Here is a 17520-nt window from a genome sequence, read left to right as displayed (position 1 = left end):
AAATCTACGTTATTTCGCCGTATTCATACGTTTTCAGTTTCCTTCACCATGCTATGAATTTTTGCTTTTTTTTCTGGATGAACATGATTTGAAAACACTCGCAAAACTGCGTGTTTTAAGGCATAATTTACAGGTGTCACATATCAAGGAAAGGATCGGCAGCCCTGTGGAATTGTTAACCAAAGGAAATACAATCGAAAACAAAATTACATGCAGGGTGCTCAGAAACCGTCTGAAAAGCTTGTAAGTTGCCTAGTAGGCTGTGCTGAGAAATGGCTGTTAAGAAAAAAATTAGGTAAGTTGTACCGTTTCCGTGATAATTAGCACTGAAGTTACCCAGTTTCCCCCGTTGCGCGCGCTGATTCAAGATACAATTAATTAGTGTCACTTGTTCTCTCAGCTTTGACGGTAGCACACGAAGTTGCTCAGCCTCTGGCTCGGTTTCGATTCTTGCTGCCGTCCGATGTCCAGCTTTTATATTGCTCTCTTGTTAGGTTTTGGGGAACCAAACAAAGAACACGTTTGGCAACACTGTGTTTGGCAAGCCGCTTGAATTTGCGTGTGCAACAACCTGACTGGCTAACTTCAGTGCTAATTATTTCTGAAACGGCGTAATTTATCGAATTTTTTCTTAAAAATTACATCACATCCCAACCTATGCTATAACATCCTTTCAGGCTTTTCAGACTGTTTCTGACCATCCTGTGTTTAGTGCAGCAAACTGTAGGAAAGCCGCGCTATGGCTCCTCCTTCGCTCATACAGCAGACCCTGCAGCCATGATAATTACGACCCTGTAATGAAGTGAGTAATGCAACATCTTCCATTCGTTATGAACGTTACCCTAGTCATTTCAGTATATATAAAGTCACATTTACACTCCTGAAGTGTTTTTCCCCAACTGGTCTATCTACCAGAGCATTGCCCTTATTTTTAACGCATTTAAAAGACCACTAGAAGTTAAAGGCATTCTTGAAGCGGCTGTCATGCTACTACCAACATTAAAACTCACAGTTATTTCAATATACCATTCTCCTGATAGTGATGCCGATCAATTTGTAGAGTGTTTAGATAAACTTATTCGCCGTACAGAAAAATATACCAAACACAAGACAGTAATTTTAGGAGGTTTAAATTTTGATATAAGGAAAAAAACACACAAAAATACTAATTTGCTTAACATGCTAAGATCCCATAATCTCTTCTGTGCAAATTATAGTCCCACAAGACAACTTTCTTGCCTCGACAATTTTATCATAAATATACATAAAGATGATTTTCTGTCGACCATCTGACAGATCACAAAGGTTTATGGGTAAAACTGACAATTAATGAAACAATGGGGGATTGTGAACCAACCCAGTATGTCAGGTTATTAAATGATAAAAGCATAAATAGCTTCAGGTATAAGCTGAAGGTACTAAACTGGAATAATATAATATATGCTCCCAACAATGTTGAGGCTTGTAGCAGGTTTGTTAGTACTCTATCTAAAATTTTCAATACCTCCTCTCCAACGGTTACCAAACGAAACAAAACTATAGCAAGAAAGCATGGTCGAACTACTCCACATAGGTGGTTCACACCATACTTACAGAAGCTAAGATTAATGGTTTTTATGTGCTATGATATCGTAAAAAATGGTAGTGTTGACAATGCAACGTATGTTAGCCTCAAGAGACACTACAGATCACAAATCAGATTAGCAAAATGTAGAGCAATTGATAACTTCATCAAAAACTCCAATAATAAGTGTAAGGCTGCGTGGAGGGTTATTAAAGCAGAATTAAGTACAGGTAGTCATAGTGTAAAAGTTACAACTGATGTTAATGTCACCCCAGATGAATTTAACCTCTTTTTTATCAATGCGGCTAATCCTGATCCCTCATCTCCTCATAAGAAGAGTTCAAAACCAAATTCACAATCTACTTATAAAAACCAGTTTTTACAAAACTTTGCTGATACCGTGCCAACCTGTAATTGGGGACATGTGGAAATAAGTGATGCAATTAAATCAGTGGCAAAGTTAAGTGACTCCAGATCAGAAGATATTTATGGCCTCTCAAATTTTGTGATCAAAAAAATAATCGACTTTATATCATTTCCTCTATGCTCACTCATAAACTGGATATTTGACAGTGGTATTTTCCACAATGCCAAAAGAAGACAGTAGTAATTCCATTACACAAAAAGGGTGATAAATCCTGCACTAATAATTATCGTCCAAGTTCTCTGATACCTATTTTTTTCAAAAATAATCGAATATTGTATACAAAAGCAAATTAACATGCATTTGTCAAAAAAACAATATACTGACTAAGTTTCAATATGGTTTTAGGGCCCAGTTATCGCCAATTAATGCTGCTGAAAATGTTTCTATTGTGCAATCTTCTTTTGAATCCAAATTATCTGCTGATGCCACACTAGTGGACTTAAGCAAAGCATTTAATTCTGTAAACCACACAATACTGCTGGAAAAACTATGGTGTTATGGCATTAGGGATCTGGAACTCTCCCTCATTAAATCATATCTCAGTAACAGAAAGCAAACTGTAAGCTACAACAATCAAAAGTCACAATTCCAGAATGAGATTTCCACTCTGCAGCGGAGCGTGCGCTGATATGAAACTTCCTGGCAGATTAAAACTGTGTGCCCGACCGAGACTCGAACTCGGGACCTTTGCCTTTCGCGGGCAAGTGCTCTACAACTGAGCTACCGAAGCACGACTCACGCCCGGTACTCACAGCTTTAATTCTGCCAGTATCTCGTCTCCTACCTTCCAAACTTTACAGAAGCTCTTCTGCGAACCTTGCAGAACTAGCACTCCTGAAAGAAAGGATATAGCGGATATATAAGGATATTGTCTCCGCTATATCCTTTCTTTCAGGAGTACTAGTTCTGCAAGGTTCGCAGAAGAGCTTCTGTAAAGTTTGGAAGGTAGGAGACGAGATACTGGCAGAATTAAAACTATGAGTACCGGGCGTGAGTCGTGCTTCGGTAGCTCAGTTGTAGAGCACTTGCCCGCGAAAGGCAAAGGTCCTGAGTTCGAGTCTCGGTCGGGCACACAGTTTTAATCTGCCAGGAAGTTTCAAAACTCACAATTACTGAATGTCACTAGAGGTGTTCCCCAAGGATCAGTGCTTGGGCCATTACTGTTTATAATATTTATAAATGACCTGCCCAGCAATATGCCATGCAAATCTGTGATTTGGAGTAGGAATTAAAATCCTTGGAGAAGAAATAAAAACTTTGAGGTTCACCGATGACATTGTAATTCTATCAGAGACAGCAAAGGACCTGGAAGAGCAGTTGAACGGAATGGACAGTGTCTTAAAAGGAGGATATAAGATGAACATCAACAAAAGCAAAACGAGGATAATGGAATGTAGTCAAATTAAGTCACGTGAGGCTGCAGGAATTAGATTAGGAAATGAGATGCTTAAAGTAGTAAATGAGTTTTGCTATTTGGGGAGCAAAATAACTGACGATGGTCGAAGTAGAGGATATAAAATGTAGACTGGCAATGGCAAGGAAAGCGTTTCTGAGGAAGAGAAATTTGTTAACATGAAGTATAGATTTAAGTGTCAGGAAGTCATTTCTGAAGGTATTTGTTTTGAGTGTAGCCATATATGGAAGTGAAACGTGGACGATAAATAGTTTAGACAAGCAGAGAATAGAAGCTTTCTAAATGTTGTGCTACAGAAGAATGCTGAAGATTAGATGGGTAGATCACATAACTAATGAGGAGGTATTGAATAGAACTGGCACAACTAGACTAGAAGAAGGGATGGGTTTGTAGGACATGTTCTGAGGCATCAAGGAATCACCAGTTTAGTACTGAAGGGCAGCGTGGAGGGTAAAAAGTAAAGGGAGACCAAGAGATGAATACACCAAGCAGATTCAGAAGGATGTAGATTGCAGTAGGTACTGGGAGATGAAGACGCTTGCAGAGGCTAGAGTAGCATGGAGAGCTGCATCAAACCAGTCTCTGGACTGAAGGCCACAACAACAACAGCTAACTGGGTGGTTTCCATAGGAATTCATCAGGCAAATTTGGTCACCGAGGCATCAACGTGAGTTCACTATAATGCTCCTCAAACCACTGTAACATGATTCTGGCTCTGAGACATGAACAATTACACTGCTGAAATGTAACATTGCTATCGATGCTACAGCATAATACTTCTCCCACCAGCCTGTGTCCATGGAGTGCTGCATGTTTTGAGCCTCTGTTCATCCTAATGACAGCAGTTGTGGAGACTACCATTGACCTAGTGTAGCAAAAACGTAGTTCACCTGAAGAACCGACAAATTTCCATTGATCGACAATCGAATACCAATGGTCCTGGGCCCACTGCAATAGCAAATGATGGTGTCATTGAGTCAATATGTGAACACATAGGGATGGTCTGGTATGGAGCTCCATGTTCAACAATGTATGATGAATGGTGGGCTCTGAAACACATTTGCGTGCACCATCATTGTGCACTTTTGACAGAGATGTCTCAGATCACCATTGACCCTACTTTACAGAGAAGACAAGTGTCTGAACCCCAAAATCTGTGAAGAGTAGTCGATGTCCAATAGTTAATCACCTAGTGGTAGTTTCACTGTCAATCTACTTCTTGCCATGGATGCTCACGACTGTAGCGTGTGAACATTCAAGCAGTTTTGCTGTTTTCAAGACACTTGTTCACAGGCTCTGCATAATAATATTCTTCCCCTTGTCAGAGTCTCTTATGTCAATGGATTTCCGCATTTTTTGCCCATATCTTCACCAGGGTGATCCTCAGTCTGCATTTGTTCCACTCACATACCGTACTTTTGTTACCACGTCACATGCCCACAGTACCAACAGGTGGCATCCAATGTTGCAGTGGGCATTCAATGTCGCGATGGGCAGTGGTAATAGTGTTTTGGCTTATCAATGTAAACTGAGCGTGATTAAATTAACAAAACTGTATAGTAACATGTCACTCTTCAAAAATATAAATCAAAAAATTATCATGAAATATCACCTCTGTTGAATTGGGCAAACAACACAATCTCACTCACAGTGCCAAAATGCTCTTCTTGCTAACAGCATAATAAAACATTTTGAAACTGCCACAGACTCTGTACATTGTTTAACATTGAGGTAAACAAGTACACACTCAGTGATTGGTCACTGACCCTAGGACACAGCCGCCAGATGTCGTAAGGTCTTTGGGAATAGGTCCAATGTGTGTGTTAAGTGTACTCATGGGTGTCTGCAGAAATTTTTCCAGGAGGCAGTAGTGGTGGCAAGACTTTAGTAGAATTCCCATTTTTTTGTGTAAATGAGTTGGTCAGTTCCAAGACATGTCGTGCCATAGGAACTAAATTAAATAGTTGACACAAGAAATATATCTCACAAAGAATTGATGGTTATCCACTCAGTATATGAATAAAAAGAAGCTGACTTCCACAATTTGTGTGGGGTAAAGAGGGGGGGAATGTCATAGTGGCCCCTCTTGCCATGCTTTGCGGATGCCTATGGGTGTACTGTGTCACACCACAATGAATGAAACTTTGGGGCACTCTAAAGCATTTAGATCTTTGATAAACAGCATGTTATTTAAGCCATGTTCCTTTTATTTCAAGTTTAAGTTATCCTAGATGACACAGCTTTGCTCTATAGATGTCTGTAGCAGTTGATATAAATTGTTGGTGCTAAGTTAAGCTTGACCTGAGTAGTGTGTGAGAGGTACGGAGAAAGCATGACTGAGAATTTTGTCCCCACAATGAGGAGGAACATAAGAAGGAGAAGGTTATCTGTCTGATATACAGATGAAGATATCTACACATCTATTCCTTTGCTCATAGGTTGGTAACACATCAATTTTGTCTACTGGTAGCCAGTTGGTTAATATTTTCAGTCTATTTCCATTTATACTTCATAACAATCTCTTCCTTCCTCCACCCTGCCACCCAGTATGAACCATAGATGTTGCTGTGGTGGGGGTTTGCATCCTTCAGTGATACAGATAACCACATTGCAGGTGCAACCACAATAGAGGGGTATCTATCAAGATGCCAGACATATTTGTGGCTCATGAAGAGAGGCAGCAGCTTTCTCATTGGATGCAGGAGCAACAGTCTGAAGTGGTGATTGACATGGCCTTGTAACAACAATCAACCTGGCTTTAGTATGCTGGTGCTGCAAACAGTTGACAGCAAGAGAAACTACACTCTTTTTTTTTCTTTTTTGCAAGGGCATGTAGCTCTGCTATATGATAAATGATGATCACATCCTCTTTAGCATAACACTGCAAAGGTAAAATAGTCCTCTGTTCGAATCTCCAGGGAGGGATTACTCAGGAGGATGCCACATCAGGAACAACAAAAATGGCACTCTATTGATCAAGTGTGGAATGTTAGATGACTTAATTGGGTAGTTTCATTAAAAAATTGGAAAGAAAAATGGATAAATTGAAGTTAGACATGGTGCGTATTAATTACATTCAATGGCAGAATGATCTGGACTTCTGGTCTGGTGAGTACAGGGTCATGGCCCATCGAACATAGGCCGGTGTGAGGTGGAGCATACACCATTAAGTTAAGTAGTGGTTTTGACTTTGTACATATGTTCTGTTTATGTTTTCCTTTTTTTGTTTATAAATGTATAGCTATGGTTTTCTTTTAATCATTGACAAAGGTCTTCCTAGGCACTTGTGGGTTTTATTGTTCTGAAGAAGGTGTAATTATCTACGCCAAAACCTAGGTTAACACTAGGTGCTTTTTTCGCAATCGAGGCGGGTTTCTAGTTTTTTAATATATTAACCAATGATTGCTGACACACTGCGATGTTGAAGGTTCTTAAAAGCTATAGCTTGTTCTTTTTGCTTTCTGTACCACTAACATGTACAGTGGATTCTCTTCATTCCTCTCCTCATTATATCTCTGAATGTGACAAAAAAAGTGTGAGAAGACATCCATCACTTCATCAGCATCCTTGCAGTGAAGTGCATGTGAATAGCAGAGATAATTTAAATATCATATAAGCTGTAAGCTCCATTTGTTATCTGTGATTTTCTTTGTTGCAGGGCAAGCAGTTGTCGCATGCTGGGTGGGCCTTGGGCATATCCCATAGTAAAAATTATGTTCAGTAACTGGATGTCGTTCATCGTGTTTCAAGCAATTTGCATCAGTATTGGATTTGCTGGTTATATTGTAGCAGAGCGTATAAACAACTTAGTACATGGTAAGTAAGACCCACTTTGAATACAAATACAGCAGCTGGAGTCTGTAACCATTTTTGTGTCAGCTGCACTTATATAAGGACATTTTTTACATGATATCTTATATGTTTAGCAGTCTTTTCATTGTGCCTCTGTGACTTGAAGCCTCCCCTATGTTGTAAGTAGCAGTCTATTCTTTTCGTAATATTGTTGTTATTCTGTTCTGGATTTCTGTTGTTGAAAATAAAAACAGTCCAGAACCTGAACCCAGAAACTGGCCTTTTGTGGAAATGTTCTTGAAATGGAAATGCTCTTACCAGTGAGTTGTCCAAACATGATTCATGACCTGCTCTCATAGCTTCACTTCTGCCAGTATCTCTTTCCCAGTTTCCAAACTTCACAAGGTCTCCTGCATACCTTGCTTGATTAGCACTTCCAGAAGAAAATATATTGTCAAGAAATGTCTGTTACAGCCTAAATAAATGTTTCCAGACTAAGTCTTTTGCTCTGCAACATAGTTTGCACTGTTTCTAGCTTCCTGAAATATTAAAATTGTGTGGCCAGATGGCAACACACACACTCCCACATGCTGCTGCACAATGAAAGATTCAGTCTACAAGCATTTCTGTTTACTACCTTAATATTCAAGACAAGGTCTATATTCTTTTTTAATTATACATGACAGGAGGAGAAATATTATTTATTGCCTAAGCAAATCTTCTGCACTAACTTATACTTCTCATGCTTTCTCTCCAAAGTTTTCACTAATAAAAACTTAGTTCCACAAGTGGATCAGGTGGCTATGAAATTCCAGCCAACAACTTTAAAATCAAACAATGGAAACTCCGTGTAGGAATATCAACACTGTAGGAAAAGGGATGAAATTTATATGCAACAAAGCACTAGTGTCACATCTATCACTTTCAACTGGTCTAGGTTTAAGAAAATCATGCAAATACCTCTTTTAGGAACTATTTCACAATACACATATTCATTAATGACTCTTGTTGTCACCATTATTTCTCTTTTCTCAAAAATTGTGCAGTGCACAAATGTTATACTGGGTCTAAAAATAATATCTAAAAAGACTTCAAACACTTAATATCAATTTAACATGCTACATTTAGCCTGACTTTAAACCCTCATATCTTGACCATGGATAAAGATTATTGATAAAAAAATTTTTTTGTCTTTATCCGTTTGTTTACCTTTGTGCCAAGTTTGAAGAACAGAAGTGGCATACCTCAGAACTCTCCCAGAAATATGTGTTTTTTGCACATAAAATCCAAATGAACCAAAATTTTTTGAACAGTTAAAACTTATGTTTGATGCACTGATAGACCAAATTTGAACTATCTGTCTTCCTCCAGTCCAGAGTTATTTAAGGATGACTGTTTTTGCACATACAGATGGTGCCTTTAGCTGAGTGTTAATTCCATCACACTTAAAACCTGAGCAAAAGGAATTAACTGATTCTCACAATCTGCCAGGATTCCAGCTTCATTTTGTCATTCAAACATTGCTTAATATACTGTAACATAGCTACAGTAAGACAGGCATTCAAATGACTATACAAATGGCCACTGGTTCTGACTAAACCAAAAACTTTTTATACCCTATGTTTCTAGTTCAGATTTGCTACAGCACTTCCATGCTGTAACAATTTACAGTTAATATTTATATACTTTCATAGAACTTGGTATGGAGTTTAGCTTTAAAAATCATAACGATGTCTCTGATACAGTTAGTATGTTGAAATATCACAATTTTCATATTAAGACTTTATGAAATGTATATTGATTACAGTGACCTAATTATTTCTGTGAAACTGCAGTATAACTTTTGTTACTGGCATTAATCCTGGGTCTTTTCTGTGAGCAATATCAAATTTAGTATTAGTCTACATATAAACTCCACAAAGGATAAGTTAGCCTTATGTTTACATTAAATTTGACATATTTTTGATTTGTGGTACAATATCTCCATAAATTAATCAGAATAATTTCATCTTAAGTCAACAAGTTGTCATTAATACAGTAAGCTAGCAATGTCACAGTTTAAACTTCTGCATGTACATAACTTCACGTAAACATCACATGATTTATTTATTTATTTATTCATCCGTGGAACAATAAATATTGTATGGATGTCGTCAGATTACAACACATGAGCACACATTTACATTTACAATTAAACAGGTTTCTCATATTTTGTGTAGTTTTTATAACTTGTCATACACATATTTATAATTACATAATATTTTGGTGATAATGTCATATGTTGCTAATAATCTACATCTATGTTAAATATTCTTTTACAGTATAAAAACTTTTACTTACTAAAAAGGTTTTAAGCTTTTGTCTGAAAGTGAGGGGCTCATTTATTTCTTTAATTTCTTGTGGTAATTTGTTGTACAGTTTTATCCCATTGTAAAATATACTTTTTTGTGTCTTTGCCTTGTTCTTTCTATCTAGATGGATGTGGTGACAAGCTCTTGGTTCATGGTCATGTATTAGGCTGTTTGTGTTGTACATGTTAAGATTTTTCTTAATGACCATTATGTTCTGAAAGATATACTCACAAGAAACAGTTAGAATTCCTAGCTTTCTAAATAATTCTAGACAGTGGGCCCTGTTGTTGCTATTTGTTATTATCCTTATGGCTCTTTTTTGTACTTTGAACACAGTTTGTATGTTACTGGCACTTGTTCCCCAAAACATGATCCCATAGCTGAGGACTGAGTGTAGATATCCGTAATATGTTATTTTAAGACAGGTATTATTGCATACCGGTGCAAGGATTCTAAGAGCATAGCATGCTGTGGATAATTTCTTTGCCAAAATGTTGACATGGTTTGTCCATTTCAGTTGGCTGTCTACATTCATCCCTAAGAATTTGGTACTTGTTACACAGTCTAATTCATTATTATTAACTTTTATTCTAGTGGCATTGTGTTTTTTGTTCAATTAGAAGTTAATATAGTTAGTTTTCTTTACATTTAGGGTTACTTTATTTTTTAATGACCAGTTGTGGACATCATTGAGAGCCTCGTTTGCTCTTTCTGACAGTTGTGTTGGATTTTCACCTGTTATTACTATGTTGCTATCATCAGCAAAAAGTATTTTTTCGCCATGTCTGATACTTTGTGGGAAGTCGTTAATGTATATAAGAAACAATATTGGGCCTAATACACTTCCCTGTGAGACGCCTATATTCACATTTTCTGGGTCAGACAGGTGTTTTATAAGGGAATTGATTGAAACTTGTGATATCTCAACTCGTTGAACTCTGTTTTCCAAGTATGATTTGAACCACTTCTTTGTCACACCTCTTATTCCTATTTGCCCTAATTTATGAAGTAAGATTTTGTGGTCAACTGTATCAAAGGCCGTGGACAAGTCTAAAAAGATACCACTTACATTTTCACCTTTGTCCAGTGCTTCTAAAATTGCTTTAGTGAACTGTGCTATAGCGTATTGTGTGCCTTTTCCGGGCCTAAAACCAAATTGGTCATTGGAAAGAAGATTATATTTATTCAGGTAATTTAGCAGTCTCTTTTTGACTAGTATTTCTATTATTTTAGAAATGATAGACAGTATAGAGATCGGCCTGTAGTTCTCTACATTTTCCACATCTCCGTTTTTAAGGATAGGTATAACTTTTGCTTGTTTTAGGTACTCCGGAAAGTATCCAGACTCGAAAGATTCATTAATTATGTCTGTTAATGGGCCCTTTATGGAGTCTATACAATCTTTAATTACGCAGACTGGAATTTCATCAAGTCCTACTGAAGTTTTATTTTTTAGTTGGTGTACTACTAGTGCCACTTCCCTTTCTGTAGTTGGCAAGAGCACCATTGAGTTTGTTGGCTGGTTCTGAGTAGGTAAATCATACGTATCTGGAAATTTCTGCTGTAATTTTTTTGCAATACTACTGAAATATGAGTTTACAAAATCAGCTAATTTTTTAGGGTTACCTACTGGTACATCTTTGTTTTTAATATGTGAATTGAGGTCCTTTTTAGCAGAGTTAGATGTTTCCTGTTTGACGATGTTCCAGGCTGCTTTGCTCTTGTTTTCAGCTTCAAGTAATATTTTGTTGTTTGAAAGTTTTTTTGCGGCTAGCAACACCTTTCTGTAAATTTTCCTGTACTTTTTGTAGGATTGCAGAACTTCTGGGTTAGACTGATTATTTTTTATGGAGTTGAGATACCTAAGAGTTTCTGAGGATTTTTTGATACCTGTAGTCACCCACTGATTTCTCTTTGTAGTTTTAATTTGATAAAGAGTTTTGGGAAACATCTCTTCAAATCTGAGTTTAAAAATTGACATGAACTTGATAAATTTCTGATTTGCGTTGGTTTCTGCATAGACTTCCCTCCAATCTTCATATTCTAGCTGGGATTTAAACTGATGCAGGGCTGATTTGGAAAACATTCTTTTGTATGTACAAAGTTTAGGAGGAGTTTCTACATGAATGTTAGTTTTTAAGATCTGGCAGAGGTGGTCTGCTAGGCCCAGGTTTTGGACAACAATATGACATTTTTTACTATCAATATCTGTAGCTACATGATCTATAGATGAGGAGGATTCTTTCATTATTCTAGTTGGACAATTAACAAGGGAGGATATTCCGTAACAGCTTAGAATATTCACATATATGTTGCTAGCCTTATCAGGCTTCATCATATTAATGTTTAAGTCACCACAGATAATTACATTTGCTTTTGGTCCAGAAACCCTGTCTAAGCTTTGATTCAGTTTTGAGAAGAATATATCAATGTCTCCACTAGGAGAGCGGTACACACAAAATATGACTAATTTTTTTGCTATGCCAGGTCCTATTATTTCAACAGCGGAAAGTTCGAAATGTTTGTCCTCACCTAGATCTAAAAGATCATATCTTACTTTAAATGACATACCTTTTTTTACATAGATACATGAACCTCCACCATTCATTGAGATTCTGCTATAGTAACATGCAAGGTCAAATGAGGCTAATGCAATGTGTTCAATTTGCTTCCCTTTGCACCAGTGTTCAGTGATACACAAAATTTGGCTATCAAATTTTTCCAATTCTACTTCTAGCTGTTGTGCTTTGTTCTTTATGGCTTGAATGTTTTGGTGAAACACTGTTAGGTATTTGTTTTCACTTATCTTGGTGGCACCTTTCCCTTTAGACATGATGCTAAAAAATCCTTCAGATGAGCTGGTGGCATGGTTATTCTTCTGTTGATGACAGTGGAGGTGAGTCTGTTGGCGGTTTGACTTGGAAGTTGGTGTATCTGATGATAGTATCATGATCTCCAGTATGTGTGAAATAGTACTATTGGTTTAATACTGTCCCATTCTGCTACATTACACTCCTCTACATTCTCCTTCCACCTTTGGCTTTCCCTTCTATGTGTAGTATTTCTTTTGATTTGAGCTCTTGACATTCACACAGCAGCTTTCTTTTATTTTCCTCAAGGCACTATCTATATTTTCCCTAGTTATGTATGCTTCTGCCTCCTTACATCTGTCCTACAGCCATTTTTGCTCAGCCATTTTGCACTTTCCATCAATTACATTTCTTATATGTTTGTATTCCCTTTCACCTGCTTCATTTGTAGCATTTTTATATTTTCTTCTTTCATAAATTAAATTCAGTATTTCCTGTTACATCTAAGGATTTCTGCTAGGCCTTGTCTTTTCACCTATGTGCTCTTGCACTACCTTCACCATTTCATCTCTCAAAATTCCCCATTTTTCTTCAACTGTATTTCTTTCACATGTTTCAGTTAATTGTTGTCTATTGGTCTCTCTGAAACTCTGAACAAGCTTGTTTTTTTCAACAAATGAAAGTCCCATCTCCTTAATTTCGTAACTTTTTGGAAATTCTTCAGTTTTAATCTACAGTTCATAATCTGTAAATTGTTGTCAGAACACACATATGGCCCTGGAAATATTTGATGGTTTAAAATCTGGTTTAGGAATCTCTGTTTTGCCACTATATAATCAGTCTGAAACCTTCCACATGTTTACAGATCCCTTCCAAGTCTACTACCTTCTTTAACAATTCTTAAACAAAGTGTTGGTGATGATTAAATTATACTCTGTGAAAAATTTTACAAGACACCTTCCTCTTTCATTACCTTCCCCCAGACCACAATCACCTATCATTTGATCCTTCTCTTTCTTTTGCTGCTATCAAATTCCAGTCTCCCAGCATAATTACATTTTTTCTCTATTAACTACCTGAATAGTTTCTTTTACCTCATAGTACATTTCTTCAATCTCTTCATAATCTGCAGAACTACTCAGCATATCAACTTGTACTACTGTGGTGGGTGTTGGCTTTATGTCTCTGTCAGCTGTGACAATGCATTCACAATGGTGTACACTGTTTGTAGTAGCTTACATGTAATCCTCTTTTCATATTCATAATTAGACCTACTCCTGCATTATCCCTGTTTGATTTTTGAATTTGAACACTGTTCTCTTTCCTCTTCAAAAATTGTTATTGTAAATGTTTGAAGTGGAAGGGATTGGAGATGAGCTAACCAGGTAGATTGTAATTTATTTTACAATATGGAAGAATACTTCTCTCAGTTGTATCCAGATGCAATCTATGATGTTGACAACTTCAGTGTGGCAGATCAGTGTCATTATCTGTTATTATCAATACTTTTTCAGGTGAGCAAAGGAAAATAATGAATGCATCTAATGGATATCATCAAGATTGTATCAAAAATCATCTTCAATAGCCATGACTTCCAGACACTCCACGACTATTTGCTACTGATACTGGTTTGACGAGGCCTTGGTGAGACTGTTTACTTCAAAAGTATACCACATGTGAATTACAAAACTGAAATTTTGCAAAAGTGGTTCTTCAGTTTTGTGTACATTGAAAATATTGTGGAACATTTGAGTAAGATATGGATACATAATGTCTGAATACTAATTACAAGGATCTTGCATGACTACAGAATTTATGAAGACTGAATACAAGTGAGTTCCTTTAGTAACTGATGTGTCAGACCAAAGAAATGCAAAAACAGTGTGAGCTACATAGCTCTTTAAATGACAAATGTTAGATATATATATACTGCACCTGAAGAAATTTACAGTGCAACATGTGCTCTGAAAGCAAGAGACTTTATTTTTTGATAGATATTTTACTTGGTAAATTAAATTCATGTGGCCACACTAAGAGATGGCCATTTCATATTTTTATCATTTTAAGGATGTATTTTTGTAACATAAATGTCATTTGTTTCTCTATGTAATCATAAATAAAGTTCTCTCAGTATGTATAGTCTATTTTTAATAAAACATAGTTGTGAAATTCAGTGTGTTGTACTTTTTATGAACCTCAGATGACATTTGTTGTCATTGTGGATGACACTTGGAAAAATCAAGGCAAACTTTGTATTTTCCCTTTTCCTGTTCAGTACTGAAGAGGTTAGCAATACACTGAAGGATCACATGTGCACATTATGTTCTTGTTACTTTCAGTTCTTTGTGACTGAATTCTAAACCATTCTCCCTGTTTTGAATGATAACAGCTTTTGAGAAGAAAAATTTCCAACCTTCCATTAAAAAATGGAAAATCCAGGGTGGAATGTAACAATATGAGAGAAAGTAAGTTGCTACTCACCATATAGTGGAGATGCTGAGCTGCGATAGACACTGGCTGTAAATAACCTTCCATCCTTGTACAAAAACAAGTCTCCCATGCCTTATCTTTCCAGTCTCCCACCACCTCCCAAAGTCCCACAGTCCGGCCACAGAGGAGCATTCCCCTCGTAACTCAGTACCATCCAGGACTGGAGCAACTGAATTACATTCTCCTCCGGGATTTCGATTATCTCTTGTCGTGCCCTGAAATGAGAAATGTCCTACCCACTATCCTTCCCACCCCTCCTACCGTGGTATTCCACCATCCAATGAACCTACACAATATTCTCGTCCATCCTTACACAAACCCTGCTCCCAATCCCTTACCTCATGGCTCATACCCCCGTAACAGACCTAGATGCAAGACCTATCCTGTACATCCTCCTACCACCACCTACTCCAGTCCAGTCACTAACATTACCTATCACATCAAAGACAGGGCTACCTGCGAAACCAGTCACGTGATCTACAAGCTAAGCTGCAACCACTGTGCTGCATTCTATGTAGGCATGACAACAAACAACCTGTCTGTCTGCATGAACGACCAACCACAAACTGTGGCCAAGAAACAAGTGGACCACCCTGTAGCAGAACACGCTGCCAAACATGATATCCCTCATCTCAATGACTGCTTCAAGGCCTGTGCCATATGGATCCTTCCCACCAACACCAGCTTTACTGAATTGCGCAGGTGGGAATACATCCTATATTCCCATAACCCTCCTGGCCTCAACCTTTGTTAATCGCTGTCCTCACACATCCAGCCCCCTCCCTGTTCCCATTCCAGCACTACACAGCTGTATTTCACTGCCACACCCAGTCTTTTAATTTCTTTTATTTTTATTTCTCTCCTTTCCGCTACTTACCCCATCCCCCTCCACACCTTCTCTACTACCCTCCGTCTAACCTGCAACACTTCACTGTCTGCCACTCCCACCATTCTATCCCACCCCCTCCCTGCCCCAGCCTCCTCCTTACCCTCACCTCCTTCTTTCTTAAAAAAAACAAACAAACAAACAAAAAAACAAAAAAAGATATCCTCAATAAGAAGGAACTTCAGCATTTTTTCTGTACACATAGGAATGAAGTCCACAGACTACTTGAAGGGATTAGAATCCACCATGATTGGGCCAGTAGTCAGAATAAGCTACCAAAGGGATGGTAGGATTGAAATAAACCTTCAGTTTGAGAGATAAACCAAACAATATAATTTAACTCTAATATACTGTATCAGTACAAACAACTGCTGGTTAAAAATTTTCAGCAAAGATCAGAATTTTTTTTCCATCCAATTATATCTTAGTGATTGAAAGGTCAGTGGGGAGTCTCTGATGTGTTGTCTTTTGAAATGGCATGTTGTTGTTGTTGTTGTGGTCTTCAGTCCTGAGACTGGTTTGATGCAGCTCTCCATGCTACTCTATCCTGTGTAAGCTTCTTCATCTCCCAGTACCTACTGCAACCTACATCCTTCTGAATCTGCTTAGTGTATTCATCTCTTGGTCTCCCTCTATGATTTTTACCCTCCACGCTGCCCTCCAATACTAAATTGGTATCCCTTGATGTCTCAGAACATGTCGTACCAACCGATCCCTTCTTCTAGTCAAGTTGTGACACAAACTTCTCTTCTCCCCAGTCCTGTTCAATACCTCCTCATTAGTTATGTGATCTACCCATCTACCCTTCAGCATTCTTCTGTAGCACCACATTTCGAAAGCTTCTATTCTCTTCTTGTCCAAACTATTTATCGTCCACGTTTCACTTCCATACATGGCTACACTCCAGACAAATACTTTCAGAAATGACTTCCTGACACTTAAATCTATACTCGATGTTAACTGTAAATGGAGAAAAGAAAACATCAAAAATGAAGTGCATTACCACGCCTAATATAATTTAGGAAAACTGTTGGCATTCATAAAAAATCTTCTAGTCATCCCAGAATTGATAAATACAGGTCCTATATGAGTTTCAATGGAATTTTATATTGTTCTTCCTGCAAAATAATGGCAAGTTCACGTAACAGTGATGGAGGTGGGTAGCTATCATCCTTCCTTCTCTCCAAAGAGGGTTCAGTAATATTGATATCTGTTGACCAGTGGCCACAGGAGATGCTGCAGTTCATCCTCAAGTTCACAAAACCAGTCCTGGATGATCCAAACTGTGTGAATGGGGCCCTGTCATCTTAAAATACAACATAACCATTGGGGACAAATATTGTACCATGGGATGAACCTGATCAGCCAAAATAATCCTTTGTAGTAAGGCAGCCCTGCAGAGTAACCATGGGGCCCATGGAATAACATTATATGGCAGTACAAATCGTCACTAAACCCCTGCCATTTTCCACTCTTGGGATGTGAACTTGACCATAAATTGAAATGGTGTGAATTAAAATGTCTTTCTTCGATTGCTTCATAGTCCAGGTTTTTTGACTTCAGCACCATATTTTCCTGTTGCAGGCATTTGCATCAGCGATTAGCTGTTTTTAAATTCCAGTTCACCCTTTAATTCGCTGCTTATCCTCTTTACTTCCCACACATCATATCCGATACATGGACTGGTGACATATTTGAATACAGCACCTATGTAATGCCAAATATACACATGTCAATACATTCCTCACCACCTGCTAGCTGTCATTACCTAGCACAATAAGTTTCA

At 37.7% G+C, this 17520-nt stretch overlaps 1 protein-coding gene across 3 annotated transcripts in view; it reads left to right on the top strand.

The window, feature by feature from the left end:
• LOC124595296 (androgen-dependent TFPI-regulating protein-like) overlaps positions 1-14527 on the top strand; it is a 227848-nt gene extending 213321 nt beyond the window's left edge. For all 3 annotated transcript variants that reach the window (XM_047133982.1, XM_047133981.1, XM_047133980.1), the window contains exons 4-5: positions 7064-7221; positions 13873-14527. In XM_047133982.1, coding sequence (XP_046989938.1) covers positions 7064-7221; positions 13873-13943 — 229 coding nt within the window. In that variant the 3' untranslated portion in view covers positions 13944-14527. The remainder of the gene's footprint in view (positions 1-7063; positions 7222-13872) is intronic.
• The last annotated feature ends 2993 nt before the right edge of the window (positions 14528-17520 follow it).

This window comes from Schistocerca americana, chromosome 2 (genome assembly GCF_021461395.2).
Source record: "Schistocerca americana isolate TAMUIC-IGC-003095 chromosome 2, iqSchAmer2.1, whole genome shotgun sequence".
Classification (NCBI taxonomy): domain Eukaryota; kingdom Metazoa; phylum Arthropoda; class Insecta; order Orthoptera; family Acrididae; genus Schistocerca; species Schistocerca americana.
Note: the sequence above shows the minus strand (reverse complement) of the source record. Positions and strands in the feature narration are given on the sequence as shown.